General features: G+C 67.6%; 1 protein-coding gene across 2 annotated transcripts; it reads right to left on the minus strand.

Annotated features, from left to right (window-relative positions):
• Window positions 1–1,487: 1,487 nt before the first annotated feature.
• Window positions 1,488–12,772, minus strand: LOC309595768 (phosphatidylinositol 3,4,5-trisphosphate 5-phosphatase 2-like). Of its 2 annotated transcripts, none has more exons than XM_082323080.1 (28): window positions 12,553–12,772; window positions 11,917–12,370; window positions 10,629–10,692; window positions 9,645–9,783; window positions 9,409–9,559; window positions 9,146–9,286; window positions 8,924–9,011; window positions 8,448–8,534; window positions 8,056–8,163; window positions 7,851–7,965; window positions 7,550–7,656; window positions 7,229–7,331; window positions 6,614–6,810; window positions 6,212–6,329; window positions 6,004–6,100; window positions 5,684–5,822; window positions 5,471–5,570; window positions 5,017–5,105; window positions 4,780–4,861; window positions 4,588–4,677; window positions 4,370–4,486; window positions 4,189–4,277; window positions 3,893–3,980; window positions 3,549–3,704; window positions 3,289–3,370; window positions 2,691–3,210; window positions 2,284–2,402; window positions 1,488–2,036 (listed from the first exon to the last, which is right to left on the minus strand). In XM_082323080.1, the coding sequence occupies exons 2-28, from the start codon at window positions 12,051–12,053 to the stop codon at window positions 1,904–1,906; spliced, it is 3,456 nt and encodes a 1,151-aa protein (XP_082179206.1). In that variant the 5' UTR covers window positions 12,054–12,370; window positions 12,553–12,772; the 3' UTR covers window positions 1,488–1,903. The 2 variants fall into 2 exon arrangements, with proteins under 2 accessions (XP_082179206.1, XP_082179205.1); XM_082323079.1 differs by having other exon boundaries at window positions 2,182–2,402.
• Between the last annotated feature and the right edge of the window lie 1,667 nt (window positions 12,773–14,439).

A 14,439-nucleotide genomic window follows, 5' to 3' on the forward strand; every position in this document is an offset into this window, starting at 1 on the left:
AGGGGGGCACCCCCAGGGAGCGGCCGTCCCCCGTGGGGCCAGGGGCCATGCTGGCGGGGCCGCGGGCTGCCCTTCGTCGCGCTGTGTCGTCTGTGCCCGCTCCTGCGCTCACACCGCTGGGAGCAAAGTGCCCGGGAGAGGCAGGGCTGGAGGCGGGCAGAGGCGTGGGCAGGAGCCCGCAGCGTCCCTGCCCGTGTCCCTGCCTGCGTCCCTGCCCGCATCCCTGCCCGCGTCCCTGCCCGCCCCAGGGGCTGCCCACAGGGCTCAGCCCCACTGCACTCCCGTCCTGTCCATTGCCCTCGCAGGCTTTGGGCCATCTGCAGCCCCCGCAGCAGCCCCCCAGATGTGGGACACGTGGGCCTCCCCCATGGGCTCGCAGCCCTTTCCCCGTGGGGGCCAAGGACCCTTGGCCATGGGGACCACGGCCCCTCACTCATGGGGACCACGGCTCCTCAACCACGGGGGCCATAGCCCCTCGTCCGTGGGGACCGCAGCCCCCGTCCATGGGGACCGCGGTCCCTCGCCCGCCCCCGGGCAGCCTCCCTGCCCCACGGGGGCCACGCGTGTCCCGGCGGTGCCCGCACCCCGGGGTGCTGCCCTGCTGGCACCCCAGCCCTGCAGGGCAATCCCAGGGACAAAGGTGGCCACTGCCACCTTGAGGCCAGCCTGGGCATAGTGTCCCCAAAAACAGGGCCACCTCAGGTGCCGCAGCAGCCAGGGCCCTGCTGGGTCGGGGTGTCCTCGTGTTTTGGGGGGAGCAAGTGCCCCCGCTGCCTGCAGAGCTGTGCCCGGTCAGGGGGATTTAACTCCTTTGCGAGCGTGCAGGTGGGCGAAGGGTGGGTGCTGTGCAAACATGTCGGCATTGCAATGAATGGGGCACGCCGGGGGCGAATGAGCGCACCCCGAGATGCGGGGGACCGCAGCCGAGAGTGGGCTGGCTCGGGGGAGCAGAGGTGCGAGGGGCAGCCCGGGGATGCTCGGCCACAGAGGGAGAGCGCGGGGTCTCCGGTGTGCAGGGCTGAGCAGGCAGAGCCGGCGCATTCGGAGGGGAACCCTGCCACCCGCCCTGCGTGGGAGCCCCGCGGGACACCAGGTAAGGGCAGCCTCAAGGGCTGGGGTTTGCAGGGTCCCTGATTAAACAGGGGAGGTGGGGGGGAATGCTCCTGGAGCAGCCGGGGCGCTGGCAGCCAGTGCTCTCCCCACCGCCTTGCCTGGCTCCGCTTGGCTTGGCAGCTCTGCTCGGCTTGGCACGCTCGCTCCTTGCTCCGGCGCAGAACCAGGCATGGCACACACACACCCCAGCGTCCCTGAGAGTTTATTCTGGATAGGGATAGCAAGGGCCACCTTGTAAGGAGATGGTGCTGCGGCCTCCGGAGCAGCTGCTGTAGGAGAAGTCCTCTGGGAACGCTGTCTGACCAGGACTGAGCCTGGGGAGGAGGGAGCAGCCGCTGAGGCCGAAGGCACGAGGGTGTGTGTGGGGCTGGGCTGGCCGCAGAGGCCGCTGTGCCCTTGCAGGCTGCACGTCAGGCATCCGGAGAGGCTGAGCCTCAAGGTCCAAAGCACCCAGCAGTCTCCACTTCCCAAGTGGCCTCAACATCTTCCCTGTCCCCCATCCCTCCTTGCTGATGGGGCTCAGCACGGTCCTTCCATCGCTTTGGGGAGGGAGAATGGAGATGGGCAATGAGACCTGGAAAGTGTCAGTCCCAGTGGCCACAGGAGCTGTCTGAGTCTTTCCAACTGAGAAACACCAGTCACTTGCTGGTGAGGCCAAACAAACTGGGAGCATAGCCAATAGGTCCAGTCCTGGGTGCCTGCCTGCCCGGTCCTCCTCGGCAGCTCTCTGCCCGCCCCGGGAGCTCCACGGAGGAGAGCACAGGCGGGTGCTGGGGCGGGGATGGGTGCTCTAGGTGCTGGGTCCGAGGTCAGGTCTCCGCGGCAGGCTCACCGCAGTGCCCTCGCCGAGCTTGCCATGGATGAGCTGGGGATGGGTCGGGCTGAGCAGCCCAGCCGCCAGCTGGTCCCGCTCCGTGACGTCTCTGTGCACGGGGTGAGGGGCAGCAAGGGCTGGGGATGCCACCGAGAGGGAGCGGGGACCCCGTGTGGCCCCGGGGCATCCACGGGGATCTGGGGACTCGATATCCTCCTGCCCCTGCCCTGCTGCATCCCCACCCCGAGGCTCACCTCTCCTCCCTCCTGGGGCACGGGGCTCTGCCAGGGACCCCAGGGCCACAGGAGCTGGCCTGCCCAGGGCCCCCCTTTCTGAGCTCCAGGGCTTGGGGGTACCTGAAGATCTCCAGGTGGTCCCAGCCGTGCTCCTGCAGCCCTTCCATGTCCTGCTGCAAGCCGAGGTGGCCCAGGCACCCGCCGACACCACGGGACCGCTCGCCCCTGTCACAGGGCCACTGGGGAAAGAAGAACAAGGACACACGCCAACAGTGTCACACCGGGACCACAAAGTCCCCACCTTCACGTCGTCATCCCGCATGAACCGGGCACATTGCTGCTCCTCCACCTTCCAACGCATCCCAGTGCCCGTGCTGCGGTGGCTCCACCAGGCAGAGCACTGCCATGGGGATGGGACTCTGCATCTGCTGGTGGCCCCACAGCCAAAAGCAGGTCCCCTCCCCTCCTTGAGCTCCCCCCAAGCCCCCCAGCTGAGCTCCAGAGCCCCGCGGGAACCACAGCAGTACCTCTCTGGGGAGGCCGTGCTGGTGAGGATCCAGCGTGCACCTCGGCACCTCCCGGCAGGGCCGCGGAGGCGGCTCCAGGGCGCTGTGGGTCTGGCGCAGCAGGGTCTTCTGGCTGTCCCCTCCGCGCTCGGGGGATGCCCGGTCCAGCTGGCTCAGGCAGGTGGCCATGTGCAGCGCCGTCAGCGAGCAGTCGCCCAGCCCCGGTGTGTCACTCGCCAGAACCGCCGATTTGGGTCTCTTCTGCCGGCCCACACCAGCGGGGCTGAGTGGGTGCCCACAGGACAGGCCCCCTGGCACGCAGTGGGGCCAGCCGCCCCACCACTCTTCCTCTGAGGGTGAAGGGACCCGTGCTCCGAGGGGACTCCGGTGCCGCTGGCCCCCGGCCGGGCTCTCCGCCTGCTTGTCGTGGGCTTTGCCAGTGCTGGGGGCCGGCACCCACATGTTGGGGACCCCCTCGAAGATGAAGTAGGCTGGGTTGGTGTAGCCAGCGGCCGGCTCCGGAAGGCTGCGGGGCCGGCTCCTGCAAAGCACAGCGGGAGAGGGCTCAGCATCAGCCCACAGCTGGGGCTCGTGGCGGGGCTGAGCCCGGCTGGGGTACCTGAGGCGCTGCGGGGGTGGCTTGGGGCACGTTGGGGCGTCTGCTGCCGGCTCGGCATCCTCCTCCTCAAAGCTGATCCACTCTGCAAAGGCACCGAATTCTGCCCTCTCCTCACCGTGCACCACATGGCCCCTGCCCGCAGCCGGGGTCCAGGAGGGCAGCGTGGGCATGGTCAGCTCTCGGCCACACCGTGCCCGAGCGTGGCCCTGAGCCCCCATGCCCAGGGCGATGGGAGGGGGCTGGCATGCAGCCGCCTTTACCGTAGAGCCTCTCACGGGTGCTTCTCCTGTCCTTGGGGACCCGGACTTTCATCCAGCCGCGCATGGAGCCCGTCTCCTCGCCACGGTGGAAGAGGAAGGTCTCGAACTGCTGGGCCATGCTGCCGATCATCGACCTCATGGCGATGCAGCACTCGCCTGCAGGCACAGTGCATGCCTGCGTTAGCCCCCCGGGCCACTCGGGGGGCAGGCGAGCCCCGGAACGGGGTGGGTGCCAGGGTCCCTTCTGCCAAGCTCCAGCTGCAAAACCTTACACCCAGCAGGCTGCTGCCTGAGCCCCGCGGGGGCTCTGCTTGGCACCCCCCACGCCACCGTCTCGCACGCACCGTAGGACTCGCAGCTCTCCACGCCCTTGATGCTGAGGAGCAAGTGCTGGTCCCCCAGGTACTCCAGGTCGGGCAGGATGGGGTTCAGCTGCATGCGGAGAGAGGAGCGGTGCTCGGGGGACTGCCGCAGGGTAGGGTGGCACAGGGGTGGCTCTGTCCTGGAGCGGGATGGTGACAGCCCCCGGCACCCCTTGGGGCTCAGGGTCCAGAGCCAGCGGGAGGGATGGGGAAGAGGAGGGAGGAGGATGCTGGAGGGCTGGGGGGGCCAGCGCCTGCCCCCCCGCCCCGGTGCATACCACAGGCAGATGCTTTGCGGACCAGCCCATCTTGAGGAAGCCGGGGACATCGCAGCTCTGGGAGGTGTTCTCCCCACTCCGCTGGGCCTCTGCCGGGGGAGAGCGGGGCGCACAGCTCCAGCCGGGGCTGGCTCGCCCCGCGGCACACCCCCGGCACCCCGGCCCCGCGGGGCCACCTCACCCTCCAGGCAGTAGGAGTGAAACTCGATGTAGCACTTGCTGCGGCTGGCGGTTTTCACGATCACCTCGATGCTCTCCCACTCGATGCAGGCCAGGGGCTCGGGGCCGGATCCGGGAGCTGCGGGCAGGCACCAGCGGGTCAGCATGCGTTGGCCGAGCACCCATGGCCAGGGCTCACCCCAAACCGGGGGCAGGGGGTGACAGACCCCAACCCCTTACCCTTCTTGGGCACGAACTGCGATGTCACTCCCACCTCGAAGGTGGCGAAGACAGGCGAGTGGTCGCTGGTCACGATGTCATCCGTGCAGCCTGGATGGCAGGAGGGGGCAACTGGGTGACGGTCCCCAAGCCCTGGGGTCCTGGGCAGCGTTGGCCACCCCGGGGTCCCCCCAGCCACAGGGTCTCACTCACCGTAGGAGTTACAGACCACGTGGGTCTCCGGGTGTGACTTCCACAGGATGCGGTCACACCACGAGGGGACATTGATCCTCATCTAAAAATGGGGAAAGCAGCTGGCTTCAGTACCCCCTCGGGTCTGGCTCCCCCCAGCCCAGAAAGCAAGCTCCCTCCTGCCCAGACCCTCCTGGGTCCTTCCTCCCCGTGCCCCAGCAATGCCCTGCAGCTCGGCGGGAGGCTCCGGGAACTCACCCCCGTGGGCTTGAACTTCTGCCACATGTAGCTGTCCCGGGAGCCCCGCTCATACCGGTATGTGGGCGGGAAGGAGATGTCACCTTCGCCTGGGAACCAAGACACAGAGGTGGCATAGGGACCAGCGTCCCTGCCTGTCCCCACAGCTGCAGCTGGCCAGGGAGCGGCCCCATGGGGTGTCACGGTCCCCACCCGGGGCTCACACCGACGGCTGGTACCCCTGGCCTCTCTGACTGTCCCCGTGCTTGCACGCTCTTGGGACACAGAGCCCAGGGACCTGCTCCGGGGGGCTTGCATGGTGCACATTGATGTCCCCCAGGCTTTCGGCACCTCGCGCAGGGCTGTGCCGGGACAGGGCACCGCCGTGCACTGGAGGTGGCACAGGGAGAGGTCTGCAGGACCCTGGGTGCCTCTATCTCGGTGGGGGGAGCGGTGCCTTTGCCCCTGCACTCACTGAATCGCAGGAACACCTTGTTCTTCTCCCGTTCCAGGTTGAGCTGGTCGACAGCCAGGAGGGCTTCAAACTCCTTCTTGGTTAAATGGGCAAGGATGTCCTGTGCCGGGGGAGGAAGGCACGGTGAGCCCCGGCTCCTCTCACCGCTGTGGCTGCACCGGCGCTGCAGCCAGCGTGCCGCCATCCCCAGCCACGGTGCCTGCAGGGTCCCACCTGCACGTCCATGTCCAGGCGGTAGTTGAGGTCCCCGAACCAGAAGAGGTGGGTGAAGCGCAGGGTGAGGTCGAAGGCACTGAGCCGCTTGTCGCCCAGGACCAGGGAACGCAGGATGTCACTGTAGTTCTGGTTACGCCTGCGGGGGTGAGGGCAGTACCGCGTGAGCCACCCCGGGGACACCTCATCCTCATCCTGCCCCTGCCAGCTGGGGACAGGAGGGGCACAGGGACAGCCCCACAGCCCCTCAGGGCTCCCCCAGCCCCCTGAGACACCCGCCTGCCCTGGGCCAGCCCCAGCCCCTCCAGCCCCTCCATCACCTGTGGGTCTTCTCGCTGCCGGAGGCCAGGTGGCAGTTGACGAAGCCGAAGGAGGTCCCGTTGAAGAGGAAGGAGACGCCCACAGCTCCCTTGTTCCCTGCAGAGATGTGCCGGGCTCTGAGCTCTGGGGGGGCCCGGAGGTCCTGGGATGGCCCCCAGCCTGTCCCCTTGCTCTGGGGCATTCCCCCCACCCCAGCCCCTTCCCTACCCAGCGTGTTGGCGATCCCGGTTTTCACGCTGGAGGTGTGGACGTGGCTGATGCGCCGCTCGTGCTCGGGCTTGACCAGCACCACGATCTTGATGCTCCAGAGGCATTGCAGGGCAACCTGCGGAGGGGCGGTGGGGGCAGAGAAGCAGCAAGGTGAGCCCACCCACCCCTGAAATGTGGCTCCTGGGGAGGGCACTCCCTGCACGGAGCCCATGGGGCACAGGAGGTTCCCTGGGCTGCATTTGGGGTGGGAGAGGATCCTGGGATTGGGGGTAAGAGCCCTGGGGCGATGGCTGCTGGCAACCAGCTCCCCGAGACTGCCGGGGGATGTCTTTAGCCTGCTCAGCACTGGGTGCCTCCCCAGGCACAGCCGGAGGGGTCCTGGCTGTGCCCCGCCATTACCACTCGGTAGTCGATGGCCATCAAGGTCTTCAGAGATGCACGGAGGAACTCGACCCACTCGCGGTCGCCCAGGGAGTTCTCCTGGGTGCCGATAACGTAGATGTCGTGGGGGATGCAGGCAGTGGTCTCGTCCTGCGTGCGCCCCAAGCCCCTCGAGGTCAGCCAGGAGGCGAGGGAGCGGGGCGGTGGCGTGCTGCCTGCGGGCAGGGGACAGCAGGTCACCGGAGCGGGGACAGCAAGCCAGGCTCCTCGAGCTCCTCTCCAACCCCAGTCCCTACGCATCTCCAGGAGCCACTGGAGACAGGAGGCATCGTGCCAGCCCCATGCTTGCAGCCCAGACTGATGCTGGGATTTACTGATACCACCCAAAACCCTCCCAGTACCCCAGCTCCTCTGTTTCCCTGACAGCCCCCGGGCAAATGGATCACAATGAGACGGACGAATCCGAAAGCGGCCAGGCTGGGGTTTTCTCCAGCCTCCTCCCACCGAGGACCAGCTCGGACCTCAGGTTTCCTGGGGCAGCTTCCTGCAGCCCTCACCTCCCAAAACCCACCCGGGCTCACGACGAGCCACGACAGCCTCCCAGGACAGTGCGACCTGATCTTGGCCCCTTACCCATGTTCCATGTCCCGACATACACCGAGATGAGGTCAGGCTCATCCAGGTTGGAGTGCTGGATCTTCATCAGCTGCAGCAACTGGCAAAAGGCCTCTCGCTTCTGCGGGATGATACGGGGGTCTTAGGGTCCCAAAGGGGAGCCGGGTGCCCCAGCACCCCAGAAGGTGCCGGTGGCGGGATCAGGGGGACATCACGCCCAGGCGTAGGAGCTGGCTTGTAGGGGTGGTCTCAGCCCTGAGACCACTCATTTGCTGCATCGCTGCATAACGGCTCTGTATTCCCCCAGGACACCCAGTGAGCGCAGCCGGTGCCACTTACCCGCGCATTGGGGAAGACGAAGTCTCTGCTCAGGCTCTTCTGTGGCTCCCGGTCGTACACCAGCCTCACCTTGCTCTGCACACTCTGGTATTTGATCAGCTGCAGGACTGAACGCGGGGCATGAGGGGGGCAATGGTGGCCCCCCCACCTCCTGCCACGGGGGCAGCAGGCAGGGTGGGATGGGGGCTCGGGGTGCGAACGGAGTCTGCAGCCCATCACCCTGGCATCAGGCCTGTGCCAGGAAGTCCCACGGCCCCGCAGCGCCCCATCGGCAGCTGGTGGGGGGTCAGCAGCCCCTTACTTTTGTCCTGCGGGATGGTCTCCTCCGGGGACCCGCTGCCCCGCTTGGTGATGGCCACCGTGCCCGACTCCACATCCACCGTCAGGGCTGCCCGCTGCGACTTGCCCACCTTCACCTGCAGACGGGGACGCGGTTCCCGGGTTGGCCCCGCGCCTTCCCTGCCCGAGCAGCGAGGCCGGGGCCCCGCCACACCTCCCGCCCTCACCTCGAAGCTCTGCACAGCCAGGGGTTTGGCGGCCGGCGGCGGGGCCGCTGCCACACTGGGCAGCGCCAGGTTGTGCCTCGACACTGTCTCCTGCAGCGACTTCAGCACCTGCCGGAGAGATGGGCACCGGTCTGGGGGCACTGGGCTAACTGGGAGCCCTGGGCACCCTGCGCCAGCCCGTCCTGCCCTGAGGGGTACCCCAGGGCTGTGCCACCACCGGCAGCTTGCTTTGCTGGAGGGTTTAATTTAGGTGAGGGGTTTGCTGGAGCAGAGTGAGGTTCCCCAGCCCGGGGCACCAGCAGAGCTGGGCAGGGGCTGTGGTGCGCAGTGGCCGTGCTCCCCCTGCACCCAGCCGGGCTTCCCCAGCCTGGCATCACGGGGTGGGCGGGCACCTTCTTCTCCAGTGAAGAGAGGAGATGGTTAACTGTAGATATCTTGTTGAGGAGCAGCTCAAGGTCTGGATCGCTGGTCAGGAGACCCTGAGGGGAAGGACAGACATTTTTGGAGCAGCACAATGGCACTGGACCAGTGGATTCATCCCCACAGGTCTGGGCTGCACCCCGAGATGTGGGGATCCCTGGGGTCCGGCAGGGGAAGCAGCTTCCCCCCCCACCGCATCCTGGACCGGGTGCAGGAATGAGTCCTTGCTTGTCCCCAGGCCACGGGGAGCCAGGTCCCCTCTGCCAGCTGCGGGAACCCTGGCACACACAGCACCCAGGGACCACCGGCAGCACCACGGGGCGTGCAGCACCTTTGGGTGCCAACAGGCACCAAAACCGCCCCAACCGTCTCCCCTGCACACCAGCTGCACCCAGCCACATGCAACCCACAGGCGGCTGGGGGCTGCGGCGGCCCGAGGAGGGCTCACCTGCTCCCTGGCTGGACTGCGAGGGGACGCAGGGGGGTCGAACACCCTGGCCAGCGTCTCCAGACCCGCCAGCGTGAAGTCGATCTCACTGCAGAGGAGAGGAGCAGATGAAAGCCAGCACAGGCATCTCCCGAGCCTCGGTGGTGATGCTCAGCCACCACGAAGGGGACGGGGATGACGCAGGTGGCCCCAGGGGCTGGCCACCCTCCCCGGGCCACTCGCCTGTGCAGTGCCCGGCAGGCGGTGACGAGCGCGGTGCTGAGATGGCGCAGCTGCGGGTGCCCATGGCGCAGCGCCTCCAGGTCCAGCTGCAGGTGGTGGTTCAGGTACTCGGCCATGAAGCCCATGAAGTCGCTGGCTGGGCTGAAAAGGTGGGCGGACATCTTTGGAAAGATCCCCCCTTGGGCATGCCACCATCTCAAGGGAGGGGTGGCCATGCCCACCCCATCACCTCTGCCAGCCTGGGGTGGGCAGGGGCGCGTTACCTGCTGTGGACCTGCTCCTGCAGCCTCTGGTGCAGCTGCTGCGAGATGTGGGTCCGGCCGGCGACGGGAGCGCTGAGCCATGTGCCCGCCCCGGCTCCTCCGGCCGGGACCGCGCTCGCCGCATGCCCACCGCCTCGGCCGTCCTCCCCGTCTGCAGGCAGAGGACAGCCAGCTCAGCGGGACCCCCTCCCCGCTGGCAGCCTGGTGCAGTCCCCGCTGCCCCCTCCCTGGCTCACCCGAGTCCTCGTCGGCTGCCTGCCTGGCCCGGTGCACGGGGTAGAGCAGGGGCGTCACCAGCCCGTTGTTGGGCTGCTGGTAGGCGCCGATCAGGTCAGGGAGGGTGCGGAAGCACTTGGCCTGGATGCCCTGGATGGTCTGGGGAGGCAGAGAGGGTCAAGCACCGTCATGGCCCCCCGTCCACCAGCTCCGTGCACCAGGGCAGCCCCCCGCTGGGCTGCAGACCAGCCTGCCATGTCGAGCGGGTCTGTCCCCCAAAATGTGCCCGTGGTGAGCTGTAAGTGCCAGCTGGATGCCAGCCCCATGGGAGCTCACCCCAGCCCCTGGCAGGGCAGCAGAGCAAGGAGAGGAGTGTGGAGACATCTGCCTCGGACAGCAGATGGGGATGTTCCCTAGGGATCCTCGGGATGCTCTTTTTAGGGTGTTAGAAGGGGTGGCTGCAGAGAGCTGGGTACTGGGAGAAACTGTGAAGTGACACCAAAGAGGGGAAGTGAGGCTGAGCTGGTGGCCAGGACAGACATCATGGGGACAGACATCAGGGGGATCAGGCCTGCGTGGCCAGGCTGGGGCAGGGGACAGCGGCAGGAAGGGGAGAAGCGTTTTGCTGTGTTGCAGTGGGCAGGCTGGCAGCAGCCGTGAGGCCAGCGGGGAGGCAGCTCTCCCAGGCGGCCCTGTGCCGAAGGGGCGGCTGCAAAGCCCTCGCATCCTGCTGTGCCGGGTCGCAGGCAGCTCATGCAAAAAGCAAACCACACTGCTCGCTCGCAGCGCTGGTGTGCCGGCGAGGGCAGGCTGACACCGCCTCTCCGGGCGCTGCACGGGGGCTGGCGGGGGAGGCGAGCACCCCGGCTCCTTCACACCTGCATCCTGCCCGCACCCCAGCTCGCAGCCGGTGCCTCCCCTGGCACGGCACCTGGAGGCGTTAGCCAGGGCAGGGAGCACGTCCCGGCGGCACCCTGCCTCTGGGCAGCCACTGCTGCACCCACCTGGACGGAGAGCAGCCCCTCGTCATCAGGGAGGATGCGGTAGGTGTGGACGTGCCGCTGGAACCTGGGAGAGAGCAGATGAGGGTCCCCCGTCACGCCCCCCACGACACCAGCCCCGATGCAAATGCCCTGTCTGCTCTGCAGAGAGAGGAACTGAGCTCTCATTTCTGGAAATAAAAGCATCACGCTCAGCTCTGGGTCTGTACCCGTCTGCAGGGGAGGATGCACATTGTCCCCCTGCCTCCAAACAGCACCCTGCCTGCAGCAGGCACGGCCACGGCACGGCCACGGCACGGCGGGGGCTCAGCCACGTCTCTGGCAGCATTTGCTGGGGCACCTACGGACCCGTGGCTCTGCGTGGCGGCGAGGGATTTGGCCAGAGCCTGGCACCATGTCGTACTCGCTCCGAGGCCACTGCACATCCCTGCCTGTGCCACCGTCCCGTCTGGCATGGGCCTGACCTCTGACTCAGTACCGGGATGCTGGCGGAGTCGGGGCAGCTGCCGGCTGAACCCCCGTCATGCCCCGCAGCCCCCGCACCCCTCAGCACCATGTGTTTGCAATTTGCCCCCGCGCTCTGGGCCAGGCCAGCCATAGCAAAGGGGGTGGCATCCTGCCAAACCCACCAAGGCACCGCCCCGCGCTCCCCGCTGCAGACGTGTCGCTCGGCTGCAGGAAGGGTGCAGGCAGCAGGAAGGGTGCAGGCAGCCCCAGCAGCAATGCTCTCAGGGGCTCTAAGCCTGGTCCCGTGTGTGGAGATGGTGGGGGGCCCCATGGGCAGCGGGGGATGCAGCCCCGAAGCCCCGGCATCTGAGATGTTAACAGTGGGCGTCGCGGTCCGGATGCAGCCGCGCTGGGGGTTGGACGGAGAGGGGATGTTTGTTTTTGCAGAGGGAGGGCGATGCGAATCAGCCGCTCCCGCGCACGGGGCCAGGATGGCAGGCAGCCCAAAAGGGCTTGGCATGCCCTGGATTTTGGGTTCTCCCTTCTGCAGCCCTGGTGCTGAGCAGGGCTGCTGGCCCAGGCTTCTGCCTGCTCCCAAGGACATGGGGTTTTCCCCTGGTCCGACTTGGGGATCACCCAAAAACCCCGGTGCCAGAGAGCTGGCACCCTGCGTGCCCCGCTGGCATCCCTGCAGAAGGCTTTTCCACAAGGTTGTGGCAGTGCCAGCCCGCGGGAAAGTGCCAGGATTGCTGTGCCTGGAGCCCGGAGTGGGGAGAGGGACAGAGGGACCCTGGCAAGGGACAAGAGAGAGAAGCTGCGAGCAGAAGCCAGGCAGGTGACTCACAGGAGGCAGAGGGCATATGCCCCCGAGACCGACTCGCTGTCCCGCACCAGGAAGCAGCCGTCCCGTCCAGCCTTGGCCAGCAGCTCCTCCGCCACCACCCGGCTGATGTCCCGGTGGTACCAGCTTGCTGCCGCCATCCTCCAAAGTGGTGGGACACCGGCTGCGCTGTGTCCCTGTCCCAGCCCCGCATCGGGGCTCAGCGGTGGATGCTGGCCATCGGCTGGCCCGTGGAGTCCGTTGGGGAAGGCGAAGGTGGGGGTGCTGTGGGGGGACCAGCCCCCCGGTAGCCGAGCAAGCTGGTGGCTAGAGGTCCCAGCAGGTGATGTGCAGCCACCGAGGTGATGCTCATGGGGACGGGGTGCCCCGCGGCCAGGCAGCGTGGCAGGAGCAGGACTGGGGGGGCGGCTGGGGGAGGCTGGGGGTCCGGACGCTCCTCATCGCAGGGGGCTCCAGCCTGCGGGGTGCACAGGGGCAGAGAGAGGCGCAGATCAGCCAACGGATCTTTCCCATGGGGGAATCATCCCGTGCTGCTGCCCCAGCCCCGGGGCCACCATCCTGCCCCGGTGCACGGCGAGGACAGGCCATGCTGGCGTCCCAGCGGCACGCAGAGGCCCAGACCTCACCCGACACACTCACCGTCCCTCGCAGACACGGTGTGGGGCTCCTGCAGCTCTTGTTGGGTGCTGGGGGCAGCGAGCTGAGCTTTTGGGGTGCAGCCAAGCAGGAGCGGAACCGCGATGCTGCACCAGCCGCTCTCGGCTTCCTCCCGCGGGGCACGCCGGCAGCCCTGCCTGGCACACGCTGCCCGTCGGGGCGGCGGCGTGGGGTCAGGCAGCACCCGCCGCGGTGCCCCCGCTCCCTGCCCCCACCGGCCGGGCCCACCCGCTTGGTGCCCTGTGCCGCTCGCTCGGCACCGCGGCGGCCGCCGTGCTCTTCCTCCTTCTCTACGCTCCGCTCTCCCCGCCGCCAGGACCAGCCTCCTCGCTCCTCCTCCCGCTCCAGCCCCGCTACGAGGAGAAGCCTGCAGCCACACAGGGCTGAGCATGGCAGGGTGCAGGCAGGAGCAGTCCTGGAGCAGGGGCTCTGCCTCCACCCCGCTCCCCACTGCCCGGTTTCCCCAGGGGTGAGGGATGATGGTGGGGCAGAGCCCCATCCCTCGGGCAGGACCCTGGGAGAGGGAACCGTCAGTGGTGTGGAATGGCAGCAAGCCCCTGAAATGTGTTTGGGGTGGTGGGCAGGCAGGCAGGCAGCTTGTGGGCAGCAACTGAGCTGCCTGCTCCCAGGGAGCTTGCTGCCCACACCAGGGCTGAGCTTTGCTGTTCGCTGCCAGCCACACGGAGACGGAGATGCTGCAGGCATCAGGCGGCTGAGCAAGCCGGGCGCCCGTAATCACATTCCTGTCACCCCATCTGTGGGTGCCCTGCCTCCGGGCAGGGGGAAAGCGGGGTTCAGGGGCTCCTGGGAGGGCGTCGGGAAGGTGGGAGGATTTTCCTGGCTGCAGACAGCACTGGGGTTCCCGCAGCTCCCAGGCACAGACCCGGAGGTTTTGCTCCTCGTGGCAAGCAGCGAGCGGGCCGTGCACATGCCAGCGGCCGCCTGGGCAAGCAGCTGGCTTGAGCTGCACTAGGGTGATTAGCACCAATTAATTACAGATGAGTAGCAGCCACTGTCTGCTGCCAGGGTGCCCGGGAGAACCAGGGCTGCTCCAGGGGGAGACAGGACAGCGGATTCCTGCCGGAGGAGGATGAGGATGGAATGCTATACTGGGCCGTGCTCCTGGCTGTCTGCCGCCCTTGGCATCACAAGCCATCCCCTGCAGCCATGAGCCCAATGCCCGCTGGCAGGGATGTGCCAAAAGCCCCTGCCGAGGCTTCCTCCTGGGCTCCTGGCCTCGAGAGGAACCTGTGGCCAGTGCCACCGAGAAGTCAGGCAGCCCGCTTGATTTTGGGCTGGCACCTCTGGGCCACATGGCAGCAGTTGCGTCTCTCACCAACGCCCACCATGGAGACACGCAGCGATGGTGGGTCTGTGTGGGGACGGTGGCTGGAGACCCCCGTCCGGCTGGAGACCCCCATCCTGCCAGAGACCCGCTCCTGCCAGCGCTGCTCCCTCCTGTTACTTAACAGCATGGCAATAATTGCCCGCAGCCACGGAGGTGCCTGGCTTCGGATTAATGCCGTCTGCGCCGCTTAATCCAGATCAGGGGAGGAAGACCTGGAGCTCTCAGGAGCTTTAAGAAATCAGCAGCACCGGCTGCGGGCATTTACGTAAGGTGGCTGCGGCACACAGTGCCAGAGACTGAGCCGGGACGTTGTCAGATGCACCGGCACCCGGGGAGCTCTGCCAGCACCTGGGGACATTGTATTTTGGAAGGCAACGTGGGTTCAGCGGTGCCAGCTTGCTGGCTGGCTCCGGCTCCACCCAGGCTCCCTTCGGGGTGCAGACCCTGCGGGCCAGGGCACCGAAGCAGGAGGACGGGGGAAGCCCCGTGGCTGCTCCCCGGCGAGGCAGGACACTGCAGGG

This window comes from Platalea leucorodia (assembly GCF_965183815.1).
Source record: "Platalea leucorodia genome assembly, chromosome: 10".
Taxonomy (NCBI): domain Eukaryota; kingdom Metazoa; phylum Chordata; class Aves; order Pelecaniformes; family Threskiornithidae; genus Platalea; species Platalea leucorodia.

Excerpts from the sequence above, each read along its gene's own strand:
- LOC309595768 (XM_082323079.1), bottom strand. The coding sequence starts at position 12,053 with ATGGCGGCAGCAAGCTGGTACCACCGGGACATCAGCCGGGTGGTGGCG. Across the intron at positions 5,106-5,470 it reads CAAGGTGTTCCTGCGATTCA|GCGAAGGTGACATCTCCTTC; the intron begins GTGAGTGCAGGG and ends CTTGGTTCCCAG. Across the intron at positions 4,862-5,016 it reads AGAAGTTCAAGCCCACGGGG|ATGAGGATCAATGTCCCCTC; the intron begins GTGAGTTCCCGG and ends CCCCATTTTTAG.